Consider the following 12,171-nt stretch of genomic DNA (forward strand, 5'->3'; position numbering starts at 1 on the left):
TTTATTTGACAGAAAGAGAAATCACAAGTAGGCAGAGGCAGGCAGAGAGAGAAGGAGAAGCAGGATCCCCATTGAGCACAGAACCTGACGTGGGGCTCGATCCCAGGACTCTGGGACCATGACCTGAGCCGAAGGCAAAGGCTTAACCCTCTGAGCCACCAAGGCGCCCCTAAGTGTCATTTTCAAAATGGGCTAAGGTATAGTAGAGAAATGCTCATGTACTTAAACTATAATTCAGATCATTACATGAAGAATATACAAAAAGTTCTACCTTCTTGGGAACTCTACCCCTAACTCTACACGGCTGCTTCATTAGGTACAGACATACCTGCTTTGTCCTTTATCCTGTTCCTTGGAGAACTAAACTGAAGAACTACAGACCAGGAACCTGCACCTGTGCTATTAGCTGAGACGTGGCTATTTAAATTACAAATTCTGATGGCTTTAGATATACATTTGCTTATTTTCTTAGTAACCAAAATTGGGAAAACAACCAAACAAATTCACCCGTACCCCCACACAAAAGCCTATCTCTTAACCCAGTCGGGCATTTGATTTTTAAAAATTTCTTCTTTGCAGAGGAAGTAATCCTTGTTGGTGTTACAACCAGAGACCAAAAAACTAAGTAAAACAACTTAGAAGGGCTGAAAAAAAAATTTTTTTTCAAAGCCACACACTGAAAAGATAAAAAATTAAAATACAAAAAACAAACAAGCAAAACAAAAACAGCCAAAGACTGGTATGTGAGAAAGTTTAGCTGATACAATTCTAAATAGCTTAGAACAAACAAGCCTCCACTCTAGGGTCCTTGAGTTCCACTGTAAAGGGTAGTGGAAAGAAGGGTATCATAGAAGGGGGAGTCTGTGTGTGCACATAAAAAATACGTCAGCTTTCCCTTGTCTAGAACAAAACTAAAGAACAGGTTCCATGTTTGGTTTTGAACATATGGTAACTCCCAACCAGAAATGTTGAAATGGTTTTAAAGTGTGACTGAATTTAGGAAAAAGCCAGAGTTCAAAAACTAAGAAATCTGCTCCATTCTTGAGCAATGCCATTTCTGAGCATAAATTGAAAGGCTCTGTTTCATCTTCACGTAGTAAATGTGTTGACTGCAAGAATGTAGTGTTTCACTAATCTCAGAACAAAAGTAATACAGAATTCCCCCACTTCACCTATTATTGGATATGGTGTCCTTTGAGGCGGCCCTGGCAAGACCACTAACTCCCGCAGTTCGTGCTGGTTCAATGTTGTTGCTGTTGGACTGTGCGCTTAACCTTCCCCACGTTTTTGGGTTCAAGCTTGCCAGGAAAGACGACTTAGGTGACTGAGTAGTGGTAGGGCTTTTAGCTATGAAAAGAAGCGGGAATGAGAGTTAAGTCATCTCAGCATACTGATGAGAAACCAACCAAATTTTAACATTCCTGTTTATAATACTAGATGAATTTACTGAAACAACTGTTCAGGAAACCCAGGTGTGTTTAAAAGCTGTCAAGAGCTTTCAGAAGTACATGCCTCTCACTGCTACTGTCCTTCCCTCTGCAGCCCACCACATTACCAAAGCAATTACCTTGATTGTCTACTTTGTCATCATCTCTTGGAGGTGAATACTTTGGCCTTCTTGGCCCTCGTTTTGGCAGTCGTTTTCTCTTTAGAACATCACTTAATCGACTATCACATAGGAAAACATGGGATAAGTTTAGCAATTACCACGCTTTATTATCATCGCTCATTGAAAAGCAAGCTAAAATGGCAGAAACAAGGAGTTGTAAAATATTGCCATAAAAGGGTATTCTTCATTTTATGATTACTTATTTAATGCAGACTCTGCACTAGCCGTGTTCTAGAGGTCTAGAAACACAAAAAATGATTAATCCAGAAAAAGAGCTTATTTGACTACACTGAACTACTAAAAAAAGTAAAACCAAATAGAGTATCTGATTAATTCTGTGTTAAAACTCTTACTATAAAATGTTGTACACATACAGAAAAGTATGAAGAACAAATTTAGGATGCAAAGAAGCAATACTAAAAAGAACTGTGCTATCAAACTAGAAAAAGAATGTTAAATCTGATTATCATATTTCTTCCCTAAGTTAAATGACAAGAATAAGATATATACAACAGGACTCTGAGTGTTAAAGACACTTTCCTGATACTACCCAAAGTACTTTCACGGTATGTAATACAGTAACATCCTAAATGAATGCATTTATAAATAGTTTAGTGATTTTTTTTTTACTCAGAATTACCTATAAACAAATCTATTAAGTCATAGTGTGAATAACCTGTTTTGAATTAGAATACCTGATACAGAACACACACAGACTTTGTCTTATTTTTAATATTCTTAACAACAGTAGAAGTAGTTTGAAATATCAATAGATTCTCAGAATAACAAAACTACTTAATATGGAAAAAATGTTCGGGCTCCTGAGTGGGGCAGTAATTGAGTGTCCGACTCTTGGCTTAGGTCATGATCTCGAGCCCTGTGTTGGGCTCCGCGCTCAGCATGCAGTCAGCTTGAGTTGGTCTCTCCCTCTCCCTCTGTTCCCCCACCAACCCTGTGCTAGGGCACTCTCTCTCTCGAATAAATAAATCTTTAAAAAAAAAAAAAAAGGTTCTGGTTCAGTTGGTCTGCAACCCAAATAAAATTAGAAAAAACAAACAAACAAACAAAAAACCCCAGAAAAACAAAAATAAAAAACCCTTTAAAGGACTTCTAACATCTGATATGTATATTAAGATCACAAACAAATGTTTATGCTTCACAATCAAGACAAGTGAACTTTTTTCTTTAAAGATTTATTTATTTTAAAGAGTAAGAATTTTAAAGAATTTTCAATTTTAAAGAATGCAGGTGAGGGGGGGTGGGGGGAGGAGAGAAAGAAATATTCCCACAGATTCTGCACTGAGCATGGAGCCTGACATGGGGTTCGATCCTGAGCCAAAACCAAGAGTTGAATACCTGAACAAACGAGTCACTCAGGCACCCCAAGGACAAATGAACTTTCAAACACAACTAAATGATTCCCCCTTCACAAATTTACATGAACTTTTCTTTATTTGAAAGCATATTACAAAGGAATGGAACTGCTTAAAACTTTAGTAGAAGTTTTCCCTCATTTTTTTTAGAATTTTCAACTATAGAAACTATAATGAACTCTAATTCCTTTAAGCGGCTCAGAAATACCGCATTTGTCTGAGCTGCATCACATTTCACCAAGCACCTGATGTCTCAGGCACCACGCCTGCGCTAGAGAGTGAAACCCTGCAGTAACACAAGTTACTATAGCAGCCGGGACAAGAAGTCATTCTGGAGAGGAAGGGAAAAGAGAGGAAGGCAAGGCAAATCCAACTTGAAAAGAGAGAAGGTGAAGGATCCCCAGTATATTGCCCAGGCTCAATCCCGTTGGACTGGGCCCCTGACTTAGGTATCACCCAAACTAAGAGGCTTCCTAAAATAACAGCCACTGTGTCAGAAGTCTCAATCTGCAGCCCAAGTCCCAGAATTGCCAAAATTCTTATTTAAGCTAGAGAGGACAAGTGCCACCAGGTGGCACCAAAAGGAGCTGGAATCCTGAGCAAGATAAGCTTCTTAGGACAAGACCACCTTGCAGTTGACAGGATTAAATGTTTGGACCTCATTTATCAAGTACAGTATGTTTTACCCAAATCTATGTTACACCTTAAAAGGAGCAGGAAGGAGTATTACACTAACTACACTCTGAATTCCAGAACTGAATCTATTGATCATGTGCGTCATATAGCAATACTGAGTTGTCAAAGAAACAACAACACTTCCAGAGTGTAATTTGTTTCATCACAACAAAATGAAAACTAAAATGAGGGTCTGGTAATGTTCTCAGAAGCACAGTACAATAAAGGAGTAGCGAGGTGGAAGCAGACCTATTTTAAGAACTCCCAATTTCTTTTATTAAGAGCAAAGTTGCCCTTTGCCAATTAAAAATGAATGGGAAATCGGGTTTTTTCTTGTAGAGTTCAAAAAACTCCATGTTTAATATTTCTATCTCACTATCTAGATGTCTTGAAGTTGGTATGTATGCAACAGTGCAGTAAATATGCCATTAAATATGAGGGTTCAAATCCTACGTCTGTAAAGTAAGTGTGTGACACTGTGCTCATCACTGACTTCTCAATTAGTTCACTCAGAAAGTTTCCTGAGCCTCACTTCCCTGATATGACACTGGAAATACCTAGTATCTCTTGTGGTTCCTAAGCACGGCTCAACAGAGTGGCTCTCCCATAAGTGTTCGGTCTCTTCCCATGCCTGTTAAACATCGAACTAAACAGGATGGGAAAACACAAAGTGTCCTCTCTAATATTTCACCATTTTATTCCCTGTGTGAATCTCGGGTACCAGGACACAGGTAAAGGCAAAGAGCATAAAAATCAGCACAAAACTCTGACTTACCCTTGAGGGCTCAGATCTAAAGAATCATCTCTGCTGTGCTGCAAGCTCGGGGACCCCAAGTCAGCCGTGGCGTTAGTGGCGGCCGTGGCTGTTCCACTGCTGACTGACGTCGTGGACCCCAAGGATCCCGACCCATTCGTACATGCCTTTGGTGGACTTGTCAACAAAGACTCTGATTCTGCTAAGTGTTTTACTTGATGCATTACACCTATGTAGTAACAGATTTAACAGTCAGTTTTAACCAAGACCACTTCCCCACGATTACAGAATCTAAACACTAACACTGATTCACGGGGAATGAATTAAAAGCATCCAGCAAATGAGGGAGGGGGTAAGGTGGAGCATGATGACTTAGGTGCCAGGGTTTTGGACTTGACTCCATTCTGGAAAGTAGGAGGCAAATTCAACATTAAATAAAGAGATCTAAATTCAAAATGTGATCACAGGAAATTTAACAGAGTTGCACATAAAGTTCTACTGGAAATTCAAAATACCATAATAAAAACAATGAACAACAAAAATGCAGTAGTGCTCCTGTGGCTTGATAGCCAGGAGAGAAAGACTCACTACAGTTGTAAGCTGACTTCAAATGCACAGTGAGACAAGATCACAGTAACACCACTGACCAAAACAGAACACCAGCAATCCAAGGATGGTGATTTTTCACATCCTCGCAGGAGACAAGGGGAGCTAAACAACAACTTACAAGGCAGAGGTTCCCATCTGGGCTAGAACCACAGGAGAATGCACATGGTGGACAGTGGTGGTGGGGAGTGGGGGGTAGTTGCCAAGAACAACTGTATGCCAAGGTGTGTGTGTGAATGTATGAATGCATGTTCACACATTCACTTTTTTTTTTTTTTTTTTCTGGGAAACAGTCCAGAGCTTTCCATCAGCATTCTTAAAACAAACTAACAAACAAAAACCACAAAAACACAGCAAAACACAAAATGTCTGAATGAAATCAAACTTGAGGCATTCATATTCCACAAATAATATCTACAGCAGTAACATGACAGACTGGGTGCTAGATACTAAGAATATGGCCATAGGTGAGAAAAATGGACTCAGGCAGTTATCGGGGAGAAAACAAAACAATGTAAGAAATTACACATAAAAACTAAACTGTCCTTTAGAAAGTAAGTTCTGACAGAGCACACAGCAATCAGTACCCTACAGACTCTGAAAGGAAGGTGAGGTCCCCAGGAATAAATGACATTTAAGAGGAACCTAAAAGAATAGTATATCTAGCCAGATGCAAAGTAGAGAACTAATCAAAACTCCTCCATAAACCTCATACTGTATATACTATGTAAATTTGGGGGGATGGAAATTCCAATCTGATGGCATAATGGTACTGTAAATGTAAAAAGAAAAAAAAAAATCACTGTGAGAAAAAGACATATTCTGATATACTTCCAAATCAGAAAGATGAAATAGATGTGAAAGGTAATACTAAAGCAAACAACTAATACAGATCATGAAAACCAAAACACAGAATGCAAATTAAAAATAATCCAAGGCTGAAAAGAACACAATCTATGTGATCAAAGAAGTTATCTATTCATAAATGCACCCATCTGCTAACAACAGAGTTTGCCTTCTGTTTCATGTAAATATGTAGAGTTGGGATTTTAAAAAAACTTATTTAAACAGAACTAGTAAGAAATAGTGAAGACCTCTTTCCACTTAATACTCTGACATTAGCATGACTACAGACTCTTGAGATGCGACGAGAAACAGAGCCAGTGTAAGGTGATGAAAGAAGAGTAATAGACCATATGCAGAAAGAACCAGGACTGCTAATAAGATGGAAGGTGAAGCTAAGAAGGATTACTTGAGGGTAAAACACCATTATTTCCTGTGTCCTCACACAAGACCAAAGTATCTTCAAAGACCAAAAGAGCCATAAAGAGATTTGTTGATGAGAAAGAACCCCTTTAATATCTTGGCATGTTTGAAAAGGATAAAACACCCAAATGAGCAATACGGTTTCATCTCTGTGATCTTCAAAAAGAGAATGGAAAAGTACTATGTCTCCAAGACTGACATCCATGTTCAAATTCCTCAAATTAGGAAACTAAACCCAAGGAAGTTAGTAACAATCCTCTTTACTAGTGTTCTGATCTACTAATGGGATTCACTGGGAAAGCAAGTGAACCCTTGACTTTTTCAAGCATCTCTATGGGCAGGTGCACATTATCCACATGAAAAGGAACGTCAAGGATTGCTTCTGGCCCATGAACACTCAGATCACTAAAACGTAACAGTGTTTATCATCCGCCTGTTAATCTCACACAACATCAGTTAACAGATTTTACAGAAGACACACTTTAGATGTACGTTAAGTTACAAGCATGAAAACTTCCTATGTAAAAGACTGAAGTTTAATTTTTATTCTAAATTAAAGCTATACGGCTACTGAAATACTATTTAGACTAAAAGATTAACCATTAATTAATTATCATGAATGACATTACCTTCTCTTCTGAAGTAAACACTAAAAATATCAGGTAACTTCTGCATTAAGATTTCTGCCATCTGAAGTGCTCCAACTACTATCTTCAGGTCTTGGCTTGACAGCATGGAGGCAATGTGACTAAAAAAAGAAAGCATTCGCATATAAAACATCTGTCTGAACTTGAGAATTATTTTTGGCCATACTACTTTAATTTTGAGAGCAATGTATTTTCACTGTGAAAACAACTGAAATTTGTCTTAAATGCTTAATGTTTGCATTTCTCCTTCTCAAGGTGTGTATAAATATAAAGAGACAATGAAGGCCTCAAGACATTACAAATGAACTGTTTTATGCAATTTTTTTTCTACATTATTACTTGAAAGATTGCTGAGATTACTTGCAGAGACTTGAATTTCTACAATGTTTTACTATTTTCATGAACACACCTTGAAACAGCATGATTTTTCAGGACATCCTTCAGAAGTTCAGCATCCGCAAAATAAATTATCCTAAGAATTGCTCTAAGGCACTTATGTCTGACCGCAGGTCCCGCTGAGGAACTATACACTTCATAAAGAACACCAAATAATGTCTTAATAAAAGACTTAGCCAGTTCCGGATCCTCTTTCATAAGCTGTGCTCGAGCATCATCCTTCTTTAACTCTGAATATCCACCTGTTTAAAAAAAAAAAAAGTACAATTCTAAACTTACAGACCTCACAAATTCAAAAAAGTAAACAACAGAGCCTTCAACTTACTGTAATTATTTGAAATGTTATTTAAAAAAAAAAAAAAAAAAGACCTTAATTTATGTAATGTAATCACCTGGCATCCACAAAGACACCAAAGACAGCATTAAGGCAAAACTGAGCCAGCTAGAAAGAACAAGGTATCAGCGCAGTGTACCTCTTGTTTTAATAGCATGTGTTCAACAAAATACCATGGATATTTCAGTATTAGCCAGCTAAACCACTGGTAAGAAATAAACAAAGTTCACAAAATGGACAGTAGGTATGTGACTAGAAGCTATGGAAAAACAAGATGATCTGTGGCTTTTCTCAGAGGAAACAAGGTTCAGGGGAAATACAGTGATAAACAAGCAAGCTCTAGACCAGGAATAAGCAAAGTATGGTCGAAAGGCCCAATCTGGCCCAGCTCCTCTTTTTTTTTTGGGTAGGCGGGGGGTATCTTACTGGAGCATGACCACATACATTTCTTTCTCTTTTTTTATATGGCTGTTTTGCGCTATAATGGCGGTATGCAGTACAAGCACTGTACAATCCATAAAGCTTTAAACATTTATTATCTGGCCCTTCTCAGAAGTCCGCTGACCCCTGCACTCTACACTAGAGGTGCAAAGCAAGAGACTGAATCCCCAAGGACAGAGACAAATGTCAGAAACCTAAACAGAAAAAAACTATTCTTCATTAGTGAAGAAGAGAATTTTGATAGGAACGTGTAACAAAAAAGGTTGTAAAGAACTAAGCAGATAGGTGTGTGTGGATCTAAATGTGTAAGAGGAATAAGAGGATCAGATTTTAAAAAACAAAACAAAACAAAAAACAACACGGGCCAATTCCGGACGGAGCCCAGGACACTACAAAATCAGAGACCAGGAAAAAAATGTGGAGGGTCCCATGTCAGCAGTGCTGGCTCATGAATCAGTTAGAACATGACCAAAAAAAAAAAAAAAAACCAAACAAATTAATCACCACTACACATTGGTTTTAAGCTTAATAAAGACACTCAGTGAAATAATGACTTATCAGAAATATTATTCACATGACAATACAGTACTATTAACTCAAAAGTACTTACTAGTGTTAGTATTGGCTAAGGGGTTAGGTTTTCTCTGAATGGCACGTGCTGTTCCCGTGTCCTCATTGATTTGCTGCATAGAATTAAAATCAATAGTATAAACTCGTCCCAGAGTGGACAAGCTTATCTCATCCTCACCGACCTGATGGGCTGCCTGAGAGCAAAGAGAGAGAAACCTTGAATATAAACATGGAGAAATTTATTAACTTAAGACACAGTGGGACCCTCCATAAATGCTAACTTACATATTTATTTCATCAGGTTTCAGATGGTGAAGTAAAAGAGTATGGAAGATTTAACAGTGTGGCCAAGACAAAACTCATTCATTTAATAAATCATTTTTAATTAAACACAATTATACACCACAGACTCTATAAGGTCCCTGGAGATATAAATACAGATCAATTCCTGATGGAAGATCCAGTCATGTAGAATCCCTGACATAAGGAAGACATCGTTTATATTAAGAAAGCTTTTAAGACATTGCTGATAGAAAAAAAATAATTACCCGAAAAAAACTTAGTATCTAATTCTTAAGTTAAAATAGTATTTACATCATAGATTTTTAGCAGCCCACAAAATCTTCTTTAAACAAAATGATTCTACAAAATTATCCTTAGGTAAAAAGACTTTCCTAAGATTGAAAGCAACACACCTGGACCTAGGAGAGTAACCCCTAGGGTGTACATGTGTGCACAGTACATAAATACAACGACACGCTTTGATTAATACTATTTGCTTGAGATAAGACAGTCAAAAGATGTGATAGAATACTCATTCTTAGAACAGTCCAGGCTACGGAATTCTTAGGCTAAATCAAAGACAGGACTCCTTAAGCATAAGAGAGTAAGCTAACAGGGAAAATGCAATTAACAGGACAATGCTAAAAAGAAGGCAGCTTAATGGTAGAGACCATGGCCTGCTTATATACTAAGGTGAAGAACACACGCCAAGACCCCTTACACCTCACTCCCTCCTGAAAGCTGGCTCGGAACTTAAAGTCTTAAGAACTCCTGATTTTATAACGGAAGTCAATGGTTTCAAAGTTCTTTTTCAAAATTTCATTTTTAAAAACTAATGGTAGAAGACATCTTTAAAGAAGAATGTCTCTTCAAGTGTGATGTCCTTAAAAAAATTCAAGTATCACAGACTGAAATTAGAAAATATAGTATGACTTAAAGCTATCTCCCATATTGAAAATACCAGTAAATGATGCATGGTGTCCCAAATAATGCAGTGACCCACACTTCCTAACTGAAGGCCATTTTGCTGACCTGAAAAGTTTCTGAAATATTTCAATGCATACTTAATATGGAAGTTAACAAAAGTAATAAAAATCACACATAAAACCTTCATAGAAAAACACTAAATATTTTGGTGCACCTTTCCTTTTCATTATTCCTCTTATTTTGCTGAGTGCCCCAAAGAGTCACAAAGTTCTGAATACTGTGTTCATTTTTCCATATCCCATTTTATGTCACTGAAATGTATCCCATTAACATGTGGACTACATTTGAGGCTAGTGGGTATCAAAAACTCACTTAACCATTTCGTCACCTAGACTTTTATACTAAAATTGTTTCCTTGTTTTTGTTCTATAAAATATGCTGACAAAGAGCTATTTGTCTACAAATCTTTGTTTATGGGAGGCATCTTCTGGGTGGGAAATAGAGGGGCTTTGAAAATGTATAGCCTGACTCCAATGTTTCCTTTTAGAAATGAGGAAACTATGGAACAAAGAACTTAAATTACTTGCTCCAAGTCAATCAGGTAGTTAGCAGCTGAAGCAGTTGACCTGAACAGAAATGAGGACCTTGTTCTCAGGAGACAAAATGAGAGAATCTTGAGTTAATTCAAAATTGAGCACATTTAAGTACACATATCCACCGCCCCACTCCATCCCTACACCCACTCGCCACCAAAATAGATATATTTAAACGGTACGATGAAACTACTACCTCAATGATCCGGCTGTCAATCCTGTTATAGGGATGCCAGAGGCCTCGGTCGTCACGCCACTGCCATATTGCACCATCTGTGTTCTGCGCATTTCCCTTCTTCAGCATGGTATCAACTGCAAAAATGCCTTCTTTTGGTAAACATGGCATAAGTTCGCTGAAAACAAAGGTGCAATTATTTCATTAAGTAGCTTCCTGAACTATTAGTAAATGACAGATCTCTCAAGTAAAATACCCGCGTATAAGCCACAGTTCTTATCATCAGCCCAATCTTTACCAAATCAGAGATGTCAGTTCATACAGTTCTTGAGGACTTCGTGGAACAAGATCAATCTGTTCTTGACAACTTCCGTTAGCAGCACCGCACAGGAGAAAGTGAAGTGTTTCTGCAATGTCTGTAAAACCAGTAACAGAAACCAAAAACCCATGAAACTAGTTACAGTACCTCATTTAAAAGGCAATCATTCCTATGGGGGAAAACAATCAGAATTATTTTCTTACAGTCAACTATACATGAATAAAAAGTAAAAAAAAAAGGGTATTTTTTTTATACAGCAATATGCCATATATAGGAATTTAAAAGCCAAATGAGCTATAATGAAAACATAAAAAAAGAAATTTATGAAAATTTTCTTTCTAAAGGCTTCAGTCTGAGTCCTAGTTGGCCATTTAAACAAAATCCACACCAGACAATTTGGGAATTTTTAAATTTTGTTTTTGGTTTTATTTGTGTGTGAAGAACACAGTGCTTTGTACAAAAGTGCAGTCAACGTACATTTTAATCCCCCATTCAAGTTTATTTGCCTTTAGTTTAAGTATACTGAAAACGGGTGGTCAACACAATGAAACAAAGAAATTATAAGCATCAAAATATTACCATACTCTGGTCAGGAAGTAACCCATACTCTGGTCAGGAAGTAACTAATTACCTTAAAGACAAACATGCCAACCTAATACAAAGGTCATTAACATATCCTCTACCCTAAGTTTCCAATGCCAGAAGACATCAGTTTATAGAGGAATATGCATGAAAACCAGCCTCCCACAAGAACACTCTAACATGAGGAAGTTCCCATTATCCACAGATTTAGTCATTCAACTAACAAAAGGTACAGAGATGGCACTGGGTCTTTGCAAAATACAAAACATTTCATTGAAATGTTTTGGCAATAATCATTAAATTTTGTTATGGAGCAAAGTATCACTACTAATCTGGGCAAAAGCCTATATAGTTAAATTGCTGCCCCACATAATTTCACTAAGAAATTTATTTTAAATTTCTTGAGGAAGTACAGTCTTGCCAACTCTCTTCAGAAATGTGAATACACGGCTAAGTTACATTGTAAGAATTCTTTAATTTTTTTAAAAAAAGAGATGAGAGGGTGACAACATGCTTCCTTTGTGTTACTGCTGAACAAATAAAATCTAAGTCTAGTGGCCTCCAAGTGATAAATGTACGGCAAACATCATGGACTAATAAGCCAAAGATGAGAACAGTCATC

The 12,171-nt window shown here is 37.3% G+C and overlaps 1 protein-coding gene across 18 annotated transcripts in view; it reads right to left on the bottom strand.

Moving 5' to 3' along the window:
- Nucleotides 1-12,171, bottom strand: part of TRIP12 (thyroid hormone receptor interactor 12) — a 146,728-nt gene that overhangs the window by 28,570 nt on the left and 105,987 nt on the right. For 9 of the 18 annotated variants that reach the window (XM_044241781.1, XM_044241779.1, XM_044241788.1 and 6 more), the window contains 8 exons: nucleotides 10,947-11,064; nucleotides 10,667-10,826; nucleotides 8,712-8,865; nucleotides 7,340-7,568; nucleotides 6,913-7,031; nucleotides 4,433-4,640; nucleotides 1,568-1,668; nucleotides 1,173-1,347 (listed from right to left, as the gene is read on the bottom strand). In XM_044241781.1, the coding sequence (XP_044097716.1) occupies nucleotides 1,173-1,347; nucleotides 1,568-1,668; nucleotides 4,433-4,640; nucleotides 6,913-7,031; nucleotides 7,340-7,568; nucleotides 8,712-8,865; nucleotides 10,667-10,826; nucleotides 10,947-11,064 (1,264 nt within the window). The remainder of the gene's footprint in view (nucleotides 1-1,172; nucleotides 1,348-1,567; nucleotides 1,669-4,432; nucleotides 4,641-6,912; nucleotides 7,032-7,339; nucleotides 7,569-8,711; nucleotides 8,866-10,666; nucleotides 10,827-10,946; nucleotides 11,065-12,171) is intronic. The other 9 variants (XM_044241792.1, XM_044241789.1, XM_044241785.1 and 6 more) reach the window with 3 other exon arrangements.

Source organism: Neovison vison, chromosome 3 (genome assembly GCF_020171115.1).
Source record: "Neovison vison isolate M4711 chromosome 3, ASM_NN_V1, whole genome shotgun sequence".
Lineage (NCBI taxonomy): Eukaryota > Metazoa > Chordata > Mammalia > Carnivora > Mustelidae > Neogale > Neogale vison.